The sequence below is a fragment of the Bufo bufo genome, chromosome 7 (assembly GCF_905171765.1).
Source record: "Bufo bufo chromosome 7, aBufBuf1.1, whole genome shotgun sequence".
Classification (NCBI taxonomy): domain Eukaryota; kingdom Metazoa; phylum Chordata; class Amphibia; order Anura; family Bufonidae; genus Bufo; species Bufo bufo.
This window is the reverse complement of record NC_053395.1, coordinates 7198329-7219410: the sequence shown is the minus strand read 5'-3', so window position 1 is coordinate 7219410 and position 21082 is coordinate 7198329. Positions and strand designations below refer to the sequence as shown.

The 21082-nt window shown below is 46.0% G+C and overlaps 1 protein-coding gene across 1 annotated transcript; it reads left to right on the top strand.

The window, feature by feature from the left end:
* The first annotated feature begins 10078 nt into the window (after positions 1-10078).
* LOC121007945 (serine protease 33-like) lies at positions 10079-18685 on the top strand. Its single transcript, XM_040440213.1, has 7 exons — positions 10079-10097; positions 11345-11546; positions 12391-12662; positions 16153-16319; positions 16781-17003; positions 17572-17680; positions 18559-18685. Exons 1-7 carry the CDS (start codon positions 10079-10081, stop codon positions 18683-18685), a joined length of 1119 nt encoding a protein of 372 aa, XP_040296147.1.
* Positions 18686-21082: the final 2397 nt, after the last annotated feature.

Genomic DNA, 21082 nt, shown 5'->3' with positions numbered 1-21082 from the left:
ACAGGGCATGAGTCCGTTCCCTGAGCATAGGGGATGTAAAGATAATGAAAAACACAGAGGCTCAGATGCGTTTGAGTCTATCTCCAGGCACAGTCAAAAAGTCTTTTTCTCAGGCTCTGTAGTCTAACCAAAATGAAATTGTAATCCACATTAAATGGGAGTATCAGGAAGGTCTCCACACTGATTCTGAAGTAAATATTCGCCGAACCGCGCGTTGGGGTAACGCCATCCCGGTTTGGATACACTAGCTTTTCTGTTGAGTCTCCTCTACACATGGCTATTATTGTCTCTTTATGGTCAGCAGTCTGCAAAATGTTATGGTACCACCTTGGGCTTTACATGTCTTTGTGATATCCGTAGGTCTGACTGCTGTTGCTATCTCTGGTAGTGATTTACCGTCCTACACAGAGATATTGATTGCATGTAATATATGAGACTTTGCCTCATCATATAGACCTTTACAAGTGTCATTTATCATGTTATTACTTACAGCTTAGTGTACCACTCGGATGGTGGTTTTTCTTGCTGCTACCTCTTTGGAAATATAACGTCCTTTATGTATGTAATCATGTTATTTAATAAAGCACATATTTTTGTATTTGTACCTGTGGGCTTCGCTTTCTGTAGGTCTTTGTTGCTATAAAGAGCAGGTAGTTGTCCCTTTGTAATCCGACTGGGTCTGCAAAGTGGTGGTCCTTCTTCTGACCTTGGCGCAAGGGAACTTGGTACATCAGGAGTTTCTTGCACTACTGAAACTTCTTCCTGAGGTGCTTTTTTCTGTCTGATGTGACACTGTACTGACTGGAGCAGGCACAGCAATGTTTAACCATGGTGTAAGGAACCATTTTAGAGGATCTGTTTCCGTCATTAGTTTTTCAACAGTTTGCATAGGCTCTACAGACTTAACTGGTAGTTCAGGCACTTGAATTGGAGGCTGATGTTCCTCTGCAACAGTCTCATTTGGAAGGATTCCTCCTGGAGTATCTTTCTTCTTGTTACACAGTTTCAAGCGATTGCGATGAACGATTTGAGGTGATTTGTTTTCTCAGGTGATCTCATAGGTGTCAGTTGCTGGATTGTGGATAGCTGAAATGATGTAGGGAACTCTTTTCCCACTTACTGTCCAACTTGCTGGTGCGATGGTTGTTCTTTAGCCACACATAATCACCAATTTCAAGAGGCTCTGGTAGATTGGTCATAGCCTTTTTGTGAGCATGGTCCATGCGGTGGTGAACAATTTCTTGTGCATCAGCTAGACGTCTTTGGTGTTCGCTCACCCAATCAGTTTTTGGTAATGGATTGATGGCATCAGGTACTTGTACGTCCAAAGTATGGTCAGCAGGTAGTTTACCTTGTCGGCCAAAGATGAGATAGTAAGGTGTATACCCCGTGGAACAGTGAATGGTATTATTATAGGTATACATCAATTGAGGTAGAAGAAGTAGGCCAATCATTTCTGGTAGCAGGTGCACAGCTCTAAGCATTTCTATTAGGGTCTGGGATGGTAAGCTTTCATTCTGATTTTCTGGAAATTGTGAAGTGAACACAGTTCTTTGAAGAGTTGCGACTCAAAGGCAGATCCTTGATCTGTAAGAATTTTCTCTGGACATCCGTATGGTAACAGGAAATGTTTCCAGAAGGCATCTGCAGTTGTTTTACCGGTCAAGTCCTCAACAGGTACGGCCACAACAAATTTGGATGTAGTGGTCAATGATGGTCATAGCGTATGTGTAGCCTGAGCGACTTGGATCCAGCTTCACATGGTCAATTGCAATGATCTCCAATGGTTTTTGGCTTACAATAGAATGTGAGGGTGCTTTTTGGTCATGCTTTTCACCTCGTCCAATTGCACAGGCGGAACACTCTAGACACCACTTATCAATGTCTTCTCGCATTCCAATCCAAAAGAATCGTCTACAGACGGTAGCTTGTGTCTTCTGCACGCCAAAGTGTCCTGATTTGTCATGGTACATCTCGAGAATGATGCTTGCATCCCGGCGGGGGATTAGGATTTGGTATACCCTGTCATAGGTAACAGGATCCAGGCTTCTTCTCAATAGTAGGCCTTTCTGCAGAAAGAGTTGTTTCCGTTGTCTCCACAGCTTCAACAGTTCTGGATCTGCATTTCTTCTGCGGATTCTCTCAGGTGTTCTTCCACTGGTGAGGAAGTCATGTAGTTCTCCGGTTACTCTACTTTTAGACTGAAGTTTGATCCATCTCTCCTTTTCAATATGAGATTCTGGATTGTTCTGTAGATGGGGATTTAGGACTCTTTGGTTTTTAATGGAGAGGATGCTTTGTTGGGCGAAATTTTTGTAGAAATTAGCCATCTCCACTTCTTCCCAGACATCTATGTGTGCAGTAGGATCTTCTTTGGTAGGCAGGCGAGATAAGACATCTGCAATCTCGTTGGATTTGCCCGTTCTGTATTTTACAGTGAAGTTGTAGTTAGCAAGGCGTGAGGACCATCTTTTTTCTAAGGCACCTAGCTTGGCTGTATTGAGATGCGCCAGTGGGTTGTTATCGGTGAAAGCTATGAAGGGAGTTGCTGCAAGGTAGTCCTTCAATTTTTTGGTGACAGCCCATATAAGTGCGAGGAACTCTAACTTGAAAGAGCTTTAGTTCCGGTCATTCCTTTCAGCTCCTTTCAGAGATCTGCTAGCATAAGCAATTACTCTCTCTTTACCTTCTTCCACTTGAGACAGGACAGCTCCCAGGCTTTTCTGGCTGGCATCAGTGTAGAGATGGAAGGGCTGTTGGTAATCTGGATATCCCAAAACAGGTGGTTCGGTTAGCTTCTTCTTCAAGAGCTGGAAGGCAATTTCCTTGTCTTCATTCCACTCCACAGGTATCCGCGTCTTCTGATACTTCTTTGGGTGTCCTCTTAGGAGTTCCTGAATTGGCTCAGCATTCTGGGCAAAGTGAGGGATGAAGAGTCTGTAGTATCCTGCAAAACTAAGAAAGCTTCTCACCTCTTTTACTGTGGTAGGAGTAGGCCAATTACAGACTGCTATAAACAAAAGAATTGTGGGTGGGCACTCAAACTATGGACTAGGTCACTAGGCAGAAAGCAATTTATTATAGAGTCAATAAAAATATAAAATATATAAAATATTACAATAAAATATAAACATAAAAAATCCTAATGTTGCTTAGCAATGCAAATCGCAATGTGTGTACTGAGACCTGCAACAGTTTAGCAATATAGGACCAGGACTTGCAACAGTGTGAGGATTTAGTTGCTTGAAACATCCAAACAGTCAGTAAAGTCCAGTACTGGTGAATTATTGTCTCTGATTAATGGTAGGAGAGTTCAATAGTGGTATATTGTATCACAATGTCTCTGGTATGTAACATAGAGATCCTTGCGGTAAATGCAGGGCTAAACAGCCATAAGAGGAATTCCTCAAGATGAATCCCATATAAATCAAGTAGCCAGCCTATATATAGGTGAATGTGAGAGGGAGTATAACTACTTACGTACCGATATCTTCCTGTGCGGTGTCCCGCATCGACAGTACAGTGGACTCACCTCTATGTCCGTGTATCAGTGGTGGCGGGGGAGCAGACTACAATTACTGTTCAGCTGGTCGATTTTTTTTGCAAGTCCCAGTCCTATATTGCTATACTGTTGCAGGTCTCAGTACACACATTGCGATTTGCATTGATAAGCAAAATTAGGATTGTTTATGTTTATATTTTATTGTAATATTTTATATTTTTATTGACTCTATAATAAATTGCTTTCTACCTAGTCCATAGTTTGAGTGCCCACCCACTATTCCTTTGTTTATAGCTCTACTTATTTTGGCAGGGTGAGCCAGGTTTGGTTGGTCGCACCTACATCCATATATTGTCAAACCTTGAGACGTCCCTTCTTGGTTATAACAATTCCAGACTGCAGCTAACTTTTCAGGATCTGGTTTGACACCTTCTCCACTGACAACATGTCCCAGGTACTTGACTTCCTGCTTCAGCAGGTAGCACTTAGATGGTTTGATCTTGAGTCCATGTTTAATGAGGACTTGGAAGACTTCTGCAAGGTGTTTCAAGTGGTCTTCATAGGATTTGGAATAAATAATGACATCGTCCAGATAGAGTAGGACGGTCTCAAAGTTTCTATGGCCTAAACAGCGTTCCATTCGTCGTTGAAACGTTCCTGGTGCATTACAAAGTCCAAAGGGCATGGAATTCGAATAGGCCCATGGGGGTGGTAAAAGTTGATTTCTCTCGGTCTTCAGGAGCCATGGGTACTTGCCAGTACCCACTGGTCAGATCAAGAGTAGGGAAATAGGCTGATGACCCCAGTGCTGTCAGGGATTCTTCAATCCTGGGTCAGGGATAGGCATCCTTGTGGGTGATTTGGTTAAGTTTTCAGTAATCCACACAGAATCTGATGTTGCCATTCTTTTTTCCGGACAAGAACTAAGGGTGCAGCCCATGGACTATGGCTGTCTTAGATAATATTGGAATCCTTCATCTCTCGGATCATTTGTTTCACAGATTGGTACATTGTTGGTGGTATAGGCCAGTACCTTTCTTTTATTGGGGGGTGAGAACCGGTAGGGATAGTGTGTTTGATCCCACGGACTTCCCCATAATCCGTAGAGTGCTTACTGAAGGCTTGATGATGTTCCTTCATGATGTTCAATTCTCCTTCAATTTGGTTTTTGGGCGTAGAGTTGTCTCCCACATTAAGTTCTTCCCACCATGATGCAGGCGGAGCATGTTCTGGAGTACTGGAGCTCTGCGCAGATTGTCCTATTTTAGTTGTGGGCACACTGATAATATCCTGGAAAGAGACTTGCAATAACTGAGCAACAGGATAATGTTTATGGAGGGTAACATGGTGATCATTCAAATTTATGAGACGGACAGGCACTTTACCTTGGGAAACAGTCACTAAGCTCCTCGCGGCTCTGACTAGAGGATGGTCATCTAGCGCTAAGGACTCTACCATGGCTTGGTAGTCTTGACCTTGAAGCGGCACGGCACCATATGAGTGTCTCTGTATTTGGTTAAAGGATCACAGGTTGGTTACCTCGGATGTGGACACAGCAGATTTCTCCTTTTTCATTGGCAAATTTCTGTTGTGCACCTAGCACACGGATGGTCTGTTGTATGACCCTTTTGGAGGCAGGTGAAGCATTAGGCATAGATTGGTGTAATGCCTTAAGCATCTCAGTGTAACAATTCCAAAGGACATTCATTCCTAGGATCACTGCAGAGCCACCTTTGTCTCTGTCTTGTACAACAATAACACCTTGTCTAGGTAGGGTGGTTTCTCCTACTTGCAGAGTTGGTTCCCAATAACCATGTATTGGCACGGGTTTCCCGTTGCTGGCTGTAAGATCCAACCAGGATTCTGGCGGTTGCGTAAGTTGGCTCTGGTCCCAGTATTTATCAAATGCAGGCCGTAGGATGGTAGTAACCTGAGATCCGGTGTCCAGTAGGGCTACAAAAGGAATTCAGTTAATTCGGATTGCTACTTCTGGACGGGATCCTACATATCTGGGCATCCAGTTGGGATCTTGTGGACCTATTGGTTTACCTCTCGAGGGGCGGTCCTCAGCCTTAAGGGTTTCTCCTTTAACCGCCAGCACATTGTTTCTGTATGTCCTGTCTTATGACAGTAGGTGCAAATAGGTTGCCTGCGGGCAATGGAGCGGTCATTTGGGCCCCGCCAGGACTTCTGGGATATATATCTTTGTAGTCAGGTGGGAAAATGTATTTTCGTACAGGTGTCTCATCCTCCAATAATAAAGGCTTCTCCCACTGTTCTAATTTCTGACACAACTTCTCCAGGCTTTTTGTCAAAAAGTTAACCTGTTCTGTCAAGGCTGCTACGGCATCAGAGACTGGAGTTTGAGCTGCCTGACTGGCTACCGGACAACACGTGGAAGGGGTAGCAGGAGTCTGGACAGGACTTTCAGCAATTTTAGCAGGTCCTGGCGGTGGACTCTTTCCCAGAATACTAATGGCTAGCTCTTTAAAGTCTAGGAAGGTGACACTTGGGTGTTGTGCAGCTAACATTCTCAACTGGCTTTTTAGGTTGTCAGTGCTAACACCTTCAATAAATTGTTCTTTTAGAGTTTTGTCTTGGTTCTCTGCCTCACGGGGGTCTACCTGAACCACAGCTCTATGGGCTTCTTGTAAAGACAATGCAAAGTCTCTGAGTGACTCACCGGTTTGTTGTTTCATGCTGAAGAATGTAATTTTGACCTCTGACACGGTCTTGGGTTCAAAGGTGGTGTAGAGTCTCTCAAAGATCTGTCCCAGTGTTCTTCTTTCAGAGCTAGGCCAGGACTTCACTTCCCGAGTGCGGCTCCCTCTAATTGGGCTAGAAGTATTTCCTGCTCTGTGGAGACAGGGTACAATCTGAACAAGGCACACATTTTCTCTTTAAAGTCTCTTAGGGTGTGAGTTTCCCCAGAGTATTGTGGGAACCAAGGGGCTCCAAAGTAGTAGGGCATGGTTAGTGGCATCATGCTGGCTGCTGCAGTGGCTGGTGGTGTACTGGGGCCAGCTGCAGCTGCTGCAGGGGATCCGCTGAGGTCAGGCTGCGTGGCTTCCTCCTGAACAGACATGGCAATGACAGTTTATTTGCAATGCTGCAGGTGAAATTTGACTTTGTACTTTTTGAATGAGGTTACTATGGACAACTGTTGCGGGTGTATTTCCCTTTAAGAATCAATCGGTACAGGCCGGAGGTTATTGCAGGGTAAGATTTTAGTTAAATGTCCCCTTATGATTAATAAGTTCTTTACAGGCTGAGGACTTAAATCGGGGCTTCTACTTGCTTTTGTCTCCCCGTGGAGGCTAGCTGACAGTCTCGATCCTCCTTTTCTCCTGTCTGCACCAAATCTCGCGATGCGTGAGAGTACGTCACATGCAAGTTCCGTGCACCATGTCTCTTTAACGCGATTACACAGCAGAGGGGGCGGTGCCACACTTTGCATACAGCCCGGCCTCTCTGGAACGTTATTGGAGTAGTAGGCAGCACTTTGAATAATCACTTTACATATCGGGCTGTGCACTAACGTTCTCTGCGCTGAAAGGGTGTACAATTAGAATTTTCCCGCCAGGCAAATAACTACAAGTCTTTTAGGCAGCAATTTTGAATGCAAAACAGTCCAGTCAAATACAGCAAGCAGCGCTACTGACTTTTCAAAAATCCACAATTTTGCAGTTTTAACGATGCAGCTTTGCAGTAGAAGGATAGCGCAATACATGCGACAGGCAAGTGGCTTAGGGATCGCCATAGCAACCATAGCAGTGGCTATGGGGGCCCGCCCGAACCGCATTTTTTTTTTATTTGTGGTCAGGACCTAAACGAGTGGACGACGTGCTGCCTGGGAGAGCCAGACTGCTTAAGACAGGTACCGGCCCCTCCCACAAATCCAGGCTGCCTGGGAGAGCCAGACTGCTTAAGACAGGTACCGGCCCCTCCCACAAATCCAGGCTAGCCTGCGGCCAGCCTTAACACTTATTTTTTTATTAACACACACAGACACTACACACAGGCAGCCAGGAGGTGGCGTAACTACCGGGGAAGCAGCTGCTTCGGGGCCCGACAGTTTATTTTCAAGTTAGTTAAATATCGATGTCTTAATGTTCAGGCCCCTCGCTAATGTGATCTAATTTTACTGTATTCTAAAGTTTCCTGATGTGTCTGGGATTCGAACCCACAACCTCCAATGTATCAGTGGCAAAGCATTAACCCTCTCAGCCATTAAGGAGGCATTGCAACTGATTGAAAAAATAAGAGACTTCTACTGTTATAGCTGGCTAAGTGTACATCTATACACATGACAGCTGCCCCACTGCTATATCTCTATATGACAGCTGTCCCAGCACACTCAGCTCTGCTATATCTCTATACATGAGCAGCTGTCATGTGTATAGATGTACACTTAGCCAGCTATAACAGTAGAAGTCTCATAACAGCTATAACAGTAGAAGTCTCATAACAGCTATAACAGTAGAAGTCCCTTTTTTTTCAGTCAGCAGCAAGGCATCTCCTATGGTCTTGTGGTTAGATGCTTTGCCTCTGATACAGAGGGTTGTGGGTTCGAATCCCAGCAGAAACCTTTTCTGAACTACAAGCACTGACTCCATATATGGACATACAGGGCTGGACACAGGAAGAGGCTGCATCGCATCGCATCGCTGACATGGAGGTAAGTAGAAGTGTTTATTATCATTTTTTTTTAATACCCGACTGTTACTGCCATTGGGGGAGCGGGGGGCACTTGATACTGGCACATGGGGGGAGGGGGTTTGGCACCTGATACTGGCACCTGGGGGGGTTTCTTCCTGGAACTGGAGTTGTCTGCTTGCTTCATCCAGCCAAGACTGCAGGGCTCAGGCTGGGGATGATGATCAATGTCTCAGCCGAGACAAGATCCTGGTTTGGTTCCCTATATCTGGGAGCTCCTAACATGCACACCCTACCCCTAGTAGGTGGTGGGCTACACTACTTTCTAACTTCCTTCTCTCCCCATGCTGCAGGATATGGGCACAGCCCACTCTGCTCACAGAGGGGGAGCTAAGGTGGAATGAACCATTCCAGCTTAGATGTACTAAACTGAAACTAACTCCTTATCACATGCTGGTGAACATGGAAATTTAAACAATAAACATTTAACACGGTTTATAATGCACAGTTGTGAAGACATAATGTAAAATCACATCAGATGATAAGGTTAAGGCTCCTAACAGATTGTATCTGGGTAAAAGAGTTTCGTAACACAACTCTGGGGTGTTACATATGCAGCCAGGAAATAGCTGTTTTTCAATGCGCTTCGTCACAAATAAATTTGGATTGAATCATATTTTTGGGTAAGATTCGACGAAGCGCGCAAATAAAATTTTTAAAACCTTTGCGCATCTCTATTAACAACCACTTATTAGAAAAGAAAGTCTTTGAGATGTGCAAGGAAAAATTACGGAAACCTTTGAAGAAAATCTAACCAAATGATTTGTGTTGTGGAACAGGAGAACAGAGAACACAATCAGTAAATGCTTTTGAACGAGAACTCAACATTCAGGAGTTTCTACATTTTCTAGTTGGGATATAACCAATGGGGGCAGCCGGGCTCTGTCACCTTTTCTTCATAAATTGCTGTCTGAACTTTCTGTTTGAAGAAGTTAAGAAGCATTGTATGAATCGCATGAGCCAATTCTCAAGCATCAAGAATGGAGCTTTTTAAAGAACAAATTCTGCTGATTCTAGGTAGGTCACAAACAAAACAAAATGTATTTTTTTTTATAACTTTGGTTGTAAAAGTTGCATCAATGATTTGATTCTTTATCATTTACAAACTGCAATTCTCTAACAAACTTCTCCAGGGGAAGACTGTACAGCAGCTTTCCATGTCAGATCTCCAGTGATTATAAATGGTCATCAGAACTTGTTATCAGTTGTATTTGTTCCATTACATTTCAATCTTTGTCTAAAAAAATTAAATCGTCAGAAATTACAAAAGGTTTAAGGATTCAAATATTAGTGGAAACATCCAAAAAGCAGCAGCATCTTGCCAGGTGTCTCAATGAAATGCCCCCTATATACTGTATGTTCCACTGGGTCTAGAAGCTCCGGAGTGGGAGATGTAGAATCCTGAATCCTCATATCTTTACAATTTACAAAATTCTGAAAACTTTAGGATCATTGGATTTAGAGAAATATTTACATTAATTTTTTTCCTGATTCATTATAAATGACCCTGATCATTTGCCATCAAAGACTCAACATTAGATAAATGATAGATACTAATTAGATAAAAAAAATAAGTGAGTAAAATAAATAACTGCAATAAAATTTCAATCTATTATGTTTTATATGAGAAGTAACTTAACTGCAGCAAACATTGCTGTTGCTTAATGCAGAATTGGACCAGGGCATGGTGAGGACAGGTTGTAGCTGGGCTACCCTTTACTTAGGACAAAGAGTCAGAGAACTGACCAAACCCTATATCTAAATATTCAGGTCAAGCTGAAGGGGCATGTTGGCGCCTCCTCGGTCCTCTGCTGTTATTATTACAATGCTAGATTGATGGTAACGTTTTAAGCCGCAGTCATGGCCACCTCCATACAAGGTGTGTCACACTGGCCAAACCCACCCTCTGACATTACTTTCATTGAATTGCCATAAGCCATTGAAGGTGGGGACCAGATAGAAGGGTAGAAACTTTATGAACTCGTGACTGAAGAAGTGATTGTCAGAGGGGTCCTACAAGTGGAGAACCCAAGGGCTAAGGAGCTTAAACATTATGGCAGATTCCAGCTTTTCTAATAGATTGATTTGTAGACAGAACGGATGAATTACAGATAATTACAGGACGCCACAAGGTCCTGAGCAAGAATGCAAACTCTAAACCAGAGTCACCACCGACCATCGGTCATTTACAATGCAGGTGCCTCGTTATGTGACATAGGGAGATTTGGGTCCTCTCAGGCACCAGGCCCTGGATTATCTGCTGCCTCTATCTATAGCTACGTCCTTGTTGTGGCTTTGGCCATGTAATATTTAGCATCATCTTCCTCATCATCAGACATTACCCAGGGCTGGGCAGTCTCTAAGTCATTGACTCCTTGTAGACTATGGGAAAGAGCAATGAGAGAATATATATTATTTTTTTTTTGAGGAGTTTCAAGAAATGTCAAGTATTAGTGGATGGGGTATTTATGATTGTTGTTTGTGTAATAATTTCTTTTAAACACATTTATGCCGTGCACTCTGGCGATAGTGCGCTCATCAGTGATCACCTACCCACCTGCTGCTACAGCAATCTGGCTGTGTGTGAGTCAGACTCACAGACACAGTCAGCTCCAGTCCCTGCTGCCGCCCGCCGCCGCTGCGCCACTCACCAGTCACCCCACCCTGGCCTGACCCTGTGACCCTGCTGCTGGGCCCGTGCCGCTCTGCGAGTGAGGGCGGGGTCCGCATGGTGCACGCAGGATGGGGCGGGCGGCCGGCGGCGCTGCGGCGCAACTCACAAGTAAGTGATTTAAAAAAATAAAATAAAAAATAAGGAAGGTTCAATTTTCCGCCCTCGCCCAGGGTGCGCCGCTTGGTCTGCCTTATGGCAGCACCGGCCCTGAGTGTGGTGAAGGGCGTCACTCATCTCTAGTAAACAGTCATCATCAAGGAGCAGGTGAAGGACAGGAACCCCAATCTTCTCCTAGATTCTAGTTCAATGTCCTGCTGCCTGAAGGGGGAAGGGGGGGGCTGAATGACCGAGGGGCGTCTCATGGAGCCCATTACCTCCGATAGTCCTTCTTGTTGAGTCACTTGTTATTTGAGCGCACTGGATCTAAATCTATGGATTTCTCTTCCCTTTAGTTACTTGTTTCTTGGCCAATCCTAAAACAACCTCCTCCAAGAACGATTACCTAAAGAAACTCAGCAGAATTGTTGGGGGTAGTGATGCCAATGACGGGGAGTGGCCCTGGCAAGTCAGTCTGCAGTATGACGGAAACCATACTTGTGGTGGGACGCTGATCTCCAACCAGTGGGTGATGACTGCTGCTCACTGTGTGGAATGGTAAGAACATGATGAGAGATAGATAGATAATAGATAATAGATAGATAGATAGATAGATAGATAGATAGATAGATAGATAATAGATAGATAGATAGATAGATAGATAGATAGATGATAGATAGATAGATAGACAGACAGATAGATAGATATGTGATAGATAGATAATAGATAGATGATAGAAAGATAGATAGATAGATAGATAGATAGATAGATAGATAGATAGATAGATAGATAGATAGATAATAGAAAGATGATAGAAAGATAGATAGACGATAGATAGATAGATAGATAGATAGATGATAGATAGATAATAGATAGATAGTAGATAGATAGATAGATAGATAGATAGATAGATAGATAATAGATGATAGATAGATAATAGATAGATAGATAGATAGATAGATAGATAGATAGATAGATAGATAGATGATAGATAGATAATAGATAGATAGATAATAGATAGATAGATAGATAGATAGATAGATAGATAGATAGATAGATGATAGATAGATAATAGATAGATAATAGATAGATAGTAGATAGATAGATAGATAGATAGATAGATAGATGATAGATAGATAGATAGATGATAGATAGATGATAGATAAATAGATAATAGATAGATAGATAATAGATAGATATGAGATAATAGATACGTAGATAGATAATAGATATGAGATAGATAGATAGATAGATAGATAGATAGATAGATAGATAGATAGATAAATAGATAGATGTCACCTCGGTGATATGTACAGGACACACTGATGCAGAACATATTATGGGCGGATTGATGACATCCCCGGTAGAACGCTCTTCTCACCCTATTGTTTCTTCTGTTCAGGACAAGTAATTATTACAGCTTTTCGGTCGTCTTGGGCATGTACCAGCTGAATACTCCAAGCTTCCATGAGATTCGACGCTACTTGGATGAGGTCATTATTCATCCTGACTATATTGGAGTCTTGACCAGAGGGGACATCGCTCTCCTGAAGCTCTCCGCGCCCGTCAGCTACACCCCATACATCCAAGCCGTCCGGCTTCCAGATGAAACTTCCAACTCCCCCTGTGGCTTGGACTGCTGGACCACAGGCTGGGGGGTCAGAGACAGCAGCTGTAAGTCTTACCATGACACGGGGCCTGTGGGGACATTTTTTTAGAAAGTGGATAATAAATTGAATGGTGGACGTCACCATCCTCTCATCCCCATGAACACAACACACAGGAATCTGGTTTTGGGGTGGCTTCATTATATCAGAATTACCCTGAAGTTTTTCCATGAGATTTAAGTTAGATATGAACACAAAAACTCTGCCCTGGCATCTCGAGAACCGACATTCTCCTCTAGGCTGCTCTATGGAGAGAGGATATATCTCCTCGGCACATGGAAGTCATGGAGGTCCATCACTCAGGATCCTTTATCACCCAGACAACTGCTTACTGTGGAGGACACCATGATTTATGGTTACCCAGGGAAGGTTGTCTTTCCAGCAGCTCCTTCCCAGTAACATATAGAAGAAATCCCAACACTCGCAATCTCCAATCAGTTAATCTTTTTTATAGTTCACAAGGGGCGTAACGATCGCGCTCGCAGAGGGTGCGACCGGGCCCGGCGGGGGGAGGGGGCCTGCTGCGCTCATATGTAACGCAGCATTTTCACTGTACTTAATGCCGGGCCCCGTCAGAGCGCTCATCTCACCTGCATGATATGCACTTCTCCAGTCTCTAGGCCTCCAGCACCAGGCCCCGGCGCTGTAACACTAACTAGTCACACATGGGGGGCACTACTGGGGCTATTACTGGGGACAGTGGGGGACACTACTAGGGGCAGTGGGGGACACTACTGTGGACATTACTGGGGGCAGTGGGGGACACTACAATAGGCTGTGGGGAGGCACTACTGGGGATATTACTGGGGCAGTGAAGGACACTAATAGGGGCTGTGGGAGGCACTACTAGGGGCAGTGGGGGATACTACTGGGGACATTATTGGAGGCAGTGATAGACACTACTAGGGGCTCTGGGAGGCACTAATGAGGGCAGTGGGCGACACTACTGGGGACATTACTGGAGGACCTTCTGGGGGCTGTGGGGGGCACTTCTGGGGGACAGTGGGCGACACTACTGGGGCCCATTACTGGGGGCAGTGGGGGCACTTCTGGGGGCTGTGGGGGGCACTTCTGGGAGCAGTGGCCATTACTGGAGGCAGTGGGGGACACTACTAGGAGATGTGGGGGGCACTAGTGGGGTGCACTAATTGGGGCTGTGGGGGACAATACTGGGGACATTATTGGAGGCAGTGGTGGACACTACTAGGGGCTGTGGGGGGCATTACTGGGGCAGTGGGGGACACTACTGGGAGGCAGTGAGAGACATTACTAGGGGCATTACTGGGCGATCAGGGACCAGGGGTGTGACAATTGTGGACACAGAGGGTGCGACCGGGCATAGCGTGGTGGAGGGGCCCCAATCCAACGTGTGCCATGAGGCCCAAGGCACTCTAGTTACGCCACTGTTCACAAGTTAGAGATGAGCAAATTTATGAAAAGTTCGATTCGGCTGATTCGCCGAATTTCACCCCAAAATTTGCTTTGTGATGAATAACTTTGTCACGAAGCGCATTTTTTTGTAAGTAGTGGGTGCAATGACAGGGAGATGCGATAGCGCCACCCCCCGTCATTGTACCCCTCAGATGCTGCGTTCATACATGATTGCAGCATCCAAGTGTAAAAACTGTGAAATTAACATAAAAAATAAAATAAAATCATGCTTACCTCCTCCATTTGCTCACGACGGGCTGGCCGCCACCATCTTGCTTGGAGATCTAGAGAAAAATCTCACACAGGTACGTCTCCACGCACGGGATCTCGGCCGAGATCTTCAATCAAGATGGTGGCTGGTGTCCCCTCGCGAGCAAATGGAGGAGGTAAGTATGTTTTTTTTTTGTTTTTTTTTACACTATTTCAGGTTAAATTGATTCGCTGACACAAAGCACGAGGAAATTCGGCTTCGTGGTGAATCGAATTTATCCTGAAATTCAGATCGAATTCCACTTTGTGAGATTCGATTCGCTCATCTCTATTCACAAGTATTGCTATAACAGGGACGCGTTTTATCAATCCCATCATGTGCACCACTGACTTCCGAGTGCCGACCGAAACCTTCTCTTCCCGTTATAACAGCTAATGGTCAGGAGCAGCATCGGACTGAAGTTCCTTGAGCCCACAACTGGAGATGATTGTCAGGTAGGGGTGGATTATCCATAGACCTTACAGGGAAATTTCCAGGTGGGCCGATGCCCTGGGGGCCACCTAAGCCCTCCTCGCAGCCGGCCAGTGCAAGTTTTTGGAAGCGTGATTTTGGAGGAGGTAAGTATGTTTTTTTTTTTGTTTTTTTTTACACTATTTCAGGTTAAATTGATTCGCTGACACAAAGCACGAGGAAATTCGGCTTCGTGGTGAATCGAATTTATCCTGAAATTCAGATCGAATTCCACTTTGTGAGATTCGATTCGCTCATCTCTATTCACAAGTATTGCTATAACAGGGACGCATTTTATCAATCCCATCATGTGCACCACTGACTTCCGAGTGCCGACCGAAACCTTCTCTTCCCGTTATAACAGCTAATGGTCAGGAGCAGCATCCGACTGAAGTTCCTTGAGCCCACAACTGGAGATGATTGTCAGGTAGGGGTGGATTATCCATAGACCTTACAGGGAAATTTCCAGGTGGGCCGATGCCCAGGGGGCCACCTAAGCCCTCCTCGCAGCCGGCCATTGCAAGTTTTTGGAAGCTTGATTTTTTAGATGGACTGTGGTATTTGGCTCTGTTGGGGCGGTAGAACGTGCCACAATATGGTATTCCGGACCCTGCCTTTCTATCCATTTGGACCTGACTACAAAATGGGGCCACTTTTAGCATTTATTCCAGGGCCATTTTAAGTTCCCAGTCCGCCCCTAATTGTCAGGGACACCTCTGAGTTTATAGGATCTTAAAGGCCCTTTTTTATTAGGGGTCCATAATTTTCAGAGCTTGGGCCCACCGGATGATCCTCTGGTACAGGGTCCAGAAGGAAATTGTCTCGCAGTACAGATCCAGAGATCTAGAGGCATCTGGATGTCTCATGATGAGAAGGCGAGAGGCAGTTACAACTTTTAGGTGCGAGATCGGCCATTCTGTAGGTAGGTGAGGGGCATTCAATATACAGATGAAACTCGAAAAATTTGAATATCGTGCAAAGTTCATTTATTTTAGTAATGCAACTTAAAAGGTGAAGCTAACATATAAGACTCATTACAGGCAAAGCGAGATATTTCAAGCCTTTACTTATCATAATTTGGATGATTATGGCTTACAGCTTATGAAACCCCAAAGTCTCAATTTTGAGGTCCCCTTTGCTCAGGGGGTATGGATTAATTAGCTGACTAGAGTGTGACACTTTGAGCCGAGAATATTCAACCTTTTCACAAAATTCTAATTTTGAGCTGCATTAATGCAATTCCTTTTAATTTGAATTACTGAAATAAATGGACTTTTGCACGATATTCTAATTTTTCGAGTTTCACCTGTATAATCACTGTCCTTCAATCTGTGTCTCCTTATAGGGGTGACTGAAAATCTGACCCTGCAGGAGGTGGAGGTCCCTCTAATAGACCATGTGACATGTGACCTGTTTTATCATGTCTGGTCCTCAGTGAATGCAAGCACCGTTATAGTCCATGACTACCAGATCTGTGCTGGGTACCTAGATGGTAAGAAGGACTCTTGTCAGGTAAGTGTCAGTCGACCGTGTCACCAGAAGGTGTACACCTCATATACTGCCTTGTATCATTACATTGGACCATGCTGCAGTTCGGGATTCATCTTTGAGCTCATTTGATCATTGTAAAGTGGTCTCACCATTACACGTGTCCTCTAGAAAACCAGCACAATAAGCGATTTGCAGCATTTTTCTAAAACACATGACAAGGCTGCAATGCTCCATCACACTTGGAATCATCTCAGCTTCCTGTGGGCACCACTAGAAGGCAATCTGAATGTAACTTCAATCAACCATGTCCATCAGTCTACAAATTGCCCCCTGCTGGTGAGCACAGGAAGCTGAGACTGAGTGTAAGGACCAGAGAAGGGTAATCTGAAGGAATGGGGCATCTGATAATATTCTGCTGCAGATCTTTTCTTGGTGAATATATTTTAGAACATTGGAGAGAGTTGTATTGTCCTCTGTTGCAGGGAGACTCTGGAGGGCCTCTGGTGTGTAAGGTGCAGGGTTGCTGGTACCAGGTCGGTATTGTCAGCTGGGATGTAGGATGCGGTTATTCATACCGCCCTGGAGTCTACTCTCTTGTGCCGAACTATCAGCAGTGGATCCAGCAGTATGTGCCCAATCTGAAGTTTACGAACCTGACGAACATCCAGCCAGACATGAAATGCTTGGACCTCCCTCCCGGTGCAGGTAATATGGCTGCAGAGTCAAGGCTACTGCCCTCTGGTATCAGTCACATTTCACATATTGATCCAGAACAGTGAAAAGCAAAATGTAGACTACCCAGAGACATTGTCCATGAAAGGAACACACAGCACACAGGCCCACTGTCCCCAGAACCCAGGACATGACACTGTGGCCAAGCCTTGACTAACGAGGATGTAATCTATTCAGTGAATAGGAACATTCATTATATCCAGATCCTAGCACTCTGCCCTGCTCATGTGACAGATACACGGGTGCATGGCTTCTTACAAGAGATGGCTCTGACAACTGTGGTTATATAAGCCTCGTAGGACAGGTTGTCAGCCCCGGAGGAAAAGCAGAGTTCTTAGCCACCATAGACAATTGAAGATTATGCTAGCTTTAGTGTACTAATAATCTTAATTTTAATAAAGACAGGAGGCGAGTATTTTGCATTAACTCTCTTTACGAACTCCACAGCAGTAAAGAAAAAAATGTAAAGAGTAACAAGTAGATCACTCCGCCGCATAGTATATAAGGGTCATGCTGCCTGTACACTTCCTCTTTCTAAAAGCGACATCAAAGTCCAGGTTGAGCTCGAACATCCAGAAATTCAACGAAAACTGTAACAGCGGTTTCTGGCGAGCAGAACTTGAGGAGACTTCTGGTAAACGAGGTTGGAGGTAAGAACGAACGAAGCTCTCATCTCATCCTATGGGGTCGTAAGATTAACAAACCAGCGGCCAGTGGAGGACCTGAAGAGGGTTACGCTGAAAGGAGAGTATAAAATAGGTTAGGTATAGAATCGTAAATATTCACGCTTATGGGCTTTAACGGAATAGTGTAAAATTAAATCATTACAAATAGCGTGCAAATTATCTAGTGGCTAAATGTATGGTAGGTGTAAGTATGTAATACAACTAAGAACTGCCCGTCAGGGAGGCAATACTTAGGGTGAGAAATTCTGAATATGTCCCAAAACAGAGAGATTATTAAAATCGAGCCCCATATCGGACACCTTGAGATTCACTCCCCCAAAGAGTCAGGGTAGGGAATAGAAGGGAGGGAAAATACTCGCCTCCTGTCTTTATTAAAAATAAGATTATTAGTACACTAAAGCTAGCATAATCTTCAATTTTAAAACACGACAGGAGGCTTCCTATTTTGCAATTTTAACGCTGAAGAAGAGATGTCCCAGCAGAAGGGGGAGTGCGAAAATAAAAGGTACGGAAAGTAGATTCCCTAGACCAGTCCGCCGTTCGGAGAATATCCGAAAGGGACGCCCCTGCCATTAGGGCTGCTGAAGCCGCCGCTCCGCGAACGGAGTGGGCGCCGAAAGCGGGGTCTATACCTGTGAGGGAAAGGATCCAGCGGATCCAACGGGCCAGCGTGGTGACAGAGACTGGGGCGTAAGGGCGCACGTAGGTAACTAGGAGTTGACCCGACGTAGAGGAACGGAGTGAGGAGGTAACCGAAACATAACTGCGAAGGGTGGACACAACACAGAGCTGTGGGTCGTCTGGAAAAAAGGGATAAGAGACCGATGTCGAACCTGATTTAGTGCGACGAGAGATATGGAAAGTGACTCCTACAGGGGTCACCTCAAAGGCATCGACATCGAAGGCCCGAACGTCCGACACCCGTCGGAAAGACACAAGACAGAGGAGAAAAGCGCACTTAGCGGATAGTTGACGAAGGGAGAGGCGGTCATTCGGAGGCCAATCCCTGAAAAAACGGAGAACCAGTCCCACGTCCCATAGGTGATGGTATTTGGGGGCTGGGGGGCGGCGGAGCCGCATGCCGCGGAGTAGGCGACAGACCAGAGGATCTTTGCTGACCGGGGGGTCCCCGACGGGAGTATGGGCTGCCGAAATCGCGGAGCGAACGACGTTGATAGAGCGATAAGAGCGGCCAGAAGAAAACAAGGAGGAAAGAAAATTGAGAATCATGGGAACAGGTGCCGTAAATGGATCGGAGTCCCGTTCCATGCACCAAGTAGACCAGGAGGCCCAAGCTGAAAGGTAGCAGCGTCTAGTTCCCGGGGCCCATGAGTCCCATAAGAGGTCCCTAGCAGTCTGCGATAGTCCGCTGACTCGCCAGGAACCCCGGAAAGAGACCAAGCCACCAGGGGTAGTCGATCTTCCAGGATGAGCGGGTGGAGACATCCTTTGGGATCCGTGAGCAGGTCCTGGAAGGATGGAAGGAGGAGAGGATCCATGTAGGAGGAGGCCAGGAGGTCCGGGAACCATGGTTGACTCTGCCACAAGGGCGTTATGAGAACCAGTTTGATTTGCTGTGTCCGCATCTGGTGTAGTGTTCTCGCAATCATGGAGAATGGGGGAAAAGCGTAGGCTCCTGTCGCCGGCCATTGTTGGAGAAAAGCGTCTGTCGCCTTGCTCTCCGGGTCCGGAAGCCAGCTGAAGAACTCCGGGGTCTGGTGATTGTTGTGAGAGGCGAACAGATCCAGGTGAAAGGGACCCCTCCGGGCTGCCAGGGCCCTGAAGATTCTCGTGTTCAGCTTCCAGTCGCTGACGTCTCTCCAGTGGCGAGAGAACCAGTCGGCTGTGAGGTTGATTTCTCCCGGCAAGTATTCCGCTTGTAACGTGATGTTGCGAGGGAGGCAGTAGTCGAAGATGTTCCTCGTGATATCCGACAGTAGGCGTGAGCGAGCGCCTCCTAGGCGGTTGATGTACTGGACTGCGGAGATGTTGTCCATGCGAAGGAGGATGCAACAATTGGAGCTCTCCCGAGCCAGGCTGCGAATCGCGAAGGATCCTGCTAGGAGTTCGAGGCAATTGATGTGCATGGAGAGCTCCTGCGTCGTCCATGCTCCTCCCGTGGAGATGGTTCCGTTGGTGGCACCCCATCCCCACAAGCTGGCGTCTGATTCTAAAACGAAATCTGGAGTGTCTCCGAATATGGCCTTGCCGTTCCAGGCTTGCATGCTGTCCAGCCACCATGACAGCTCTTCGCGAACTTCTGTCGTCACCGGGACGGGTTGATCGTAGGTAGGTCTGTGGCGAAGGTATTTTGCCTTGAGTCGTTGCATGGCCCTGTAGTGGAGAGGACCCGGAAATATGGCTTGAATGGAAGCTGAGAGGAGTCCCACAATCCTGGCCAGGTTGCGTAGAGGGATGGAATCGAGTCGGAGAACTCTGCGAATCTCCTTGCGAATGGTTGCGATCTTTGAGGTTGGTAGCCTCAGAGTGCACGTCGTCGAGTCGATCTCGAAGCCGAGGAATTGTATCGTCTGGGTAGGGGTCAGCTCCGATTTCTGTTGGTTTACCACGAAGCCCAGAGATTCCAGTAGGGATACTGCCAGGTGAATGTGTTGGCGTAGTCTGCGTTCGTCGGAGCAGAACAGGAGGAGGTCGTCCAAGTAGATGATGCATCGAATGCCCCTGGACCTCAGGTGGGCCACCACCGGTTTTAGGAGTTTGGTGAAACACCATGGGGCTGAGCTGAGCCCGAAAGGGAGGCAAGTAAATTGCCAAGGGCGACCATGCCAGAGGAAACGTAGGAGTGCTCGACAGTCCGGGTGCACCGGGACTGACAGGTATGCATCTTTTAGATCGAGCCTGGCGAACCAGTCGTTGCTGCGAAGAAGGTCCCGCAGGAGGTGGATGCCCTCCATCTTGAAGTGGCGATAGACCACGTACGCGTTTAAGGCGCGAAGATTGATAACTGGGCGGTATTCTCCCGACTTCTTCCGCACGAGGAAGATGTTGCTGAAGTAACCTCCCTGTTCGTGGACTGGTTGAATAGCCCCTTTGTCCCGAAGCTCGCGTAGCTCCGCGTTGACGAGGTTGTGGTCGAAAGACGACATGTGGATGGGGTGAGGGGGCTGAACCTGAAAGGGGGTTCCCACTAGGTCTATGATATATCCCTGCACTGTTTGTAGAATCCAAGCGTCTGAGCAAAGGGCGGCCCAATTGTGGAAAGAAAGGGAAATACGGCCCGCAGTGCGGGTACATGGTAACAACGGAGGAATATGGGTCCTTACCTGCAGTAAAGCGGGAACGTCCGCGGATTCCACGGCCTCTATCCGAGCCTCTGGAAAAGGGTCGTTGCTGATAATCCCTTGT

Coding starts and splice junctions, on each gene's coding strand:
- LOC121007945 (XM_040440213.1), top strand. Junction 12,663..16,152: donor GGGGGTCAGAGACAGCAGCT/GTAAGTCTTACC, acceptor GTCTCCTTATAG/GGGTGACTGAAAATCTGACC. Junction 17,681..18,558: donor TCTGGTAAACGAGGTTGGAG/GTAAGAACGAAC, acceptor AACCTGATTTAG/TGCGACGAGAGATATGGAAA.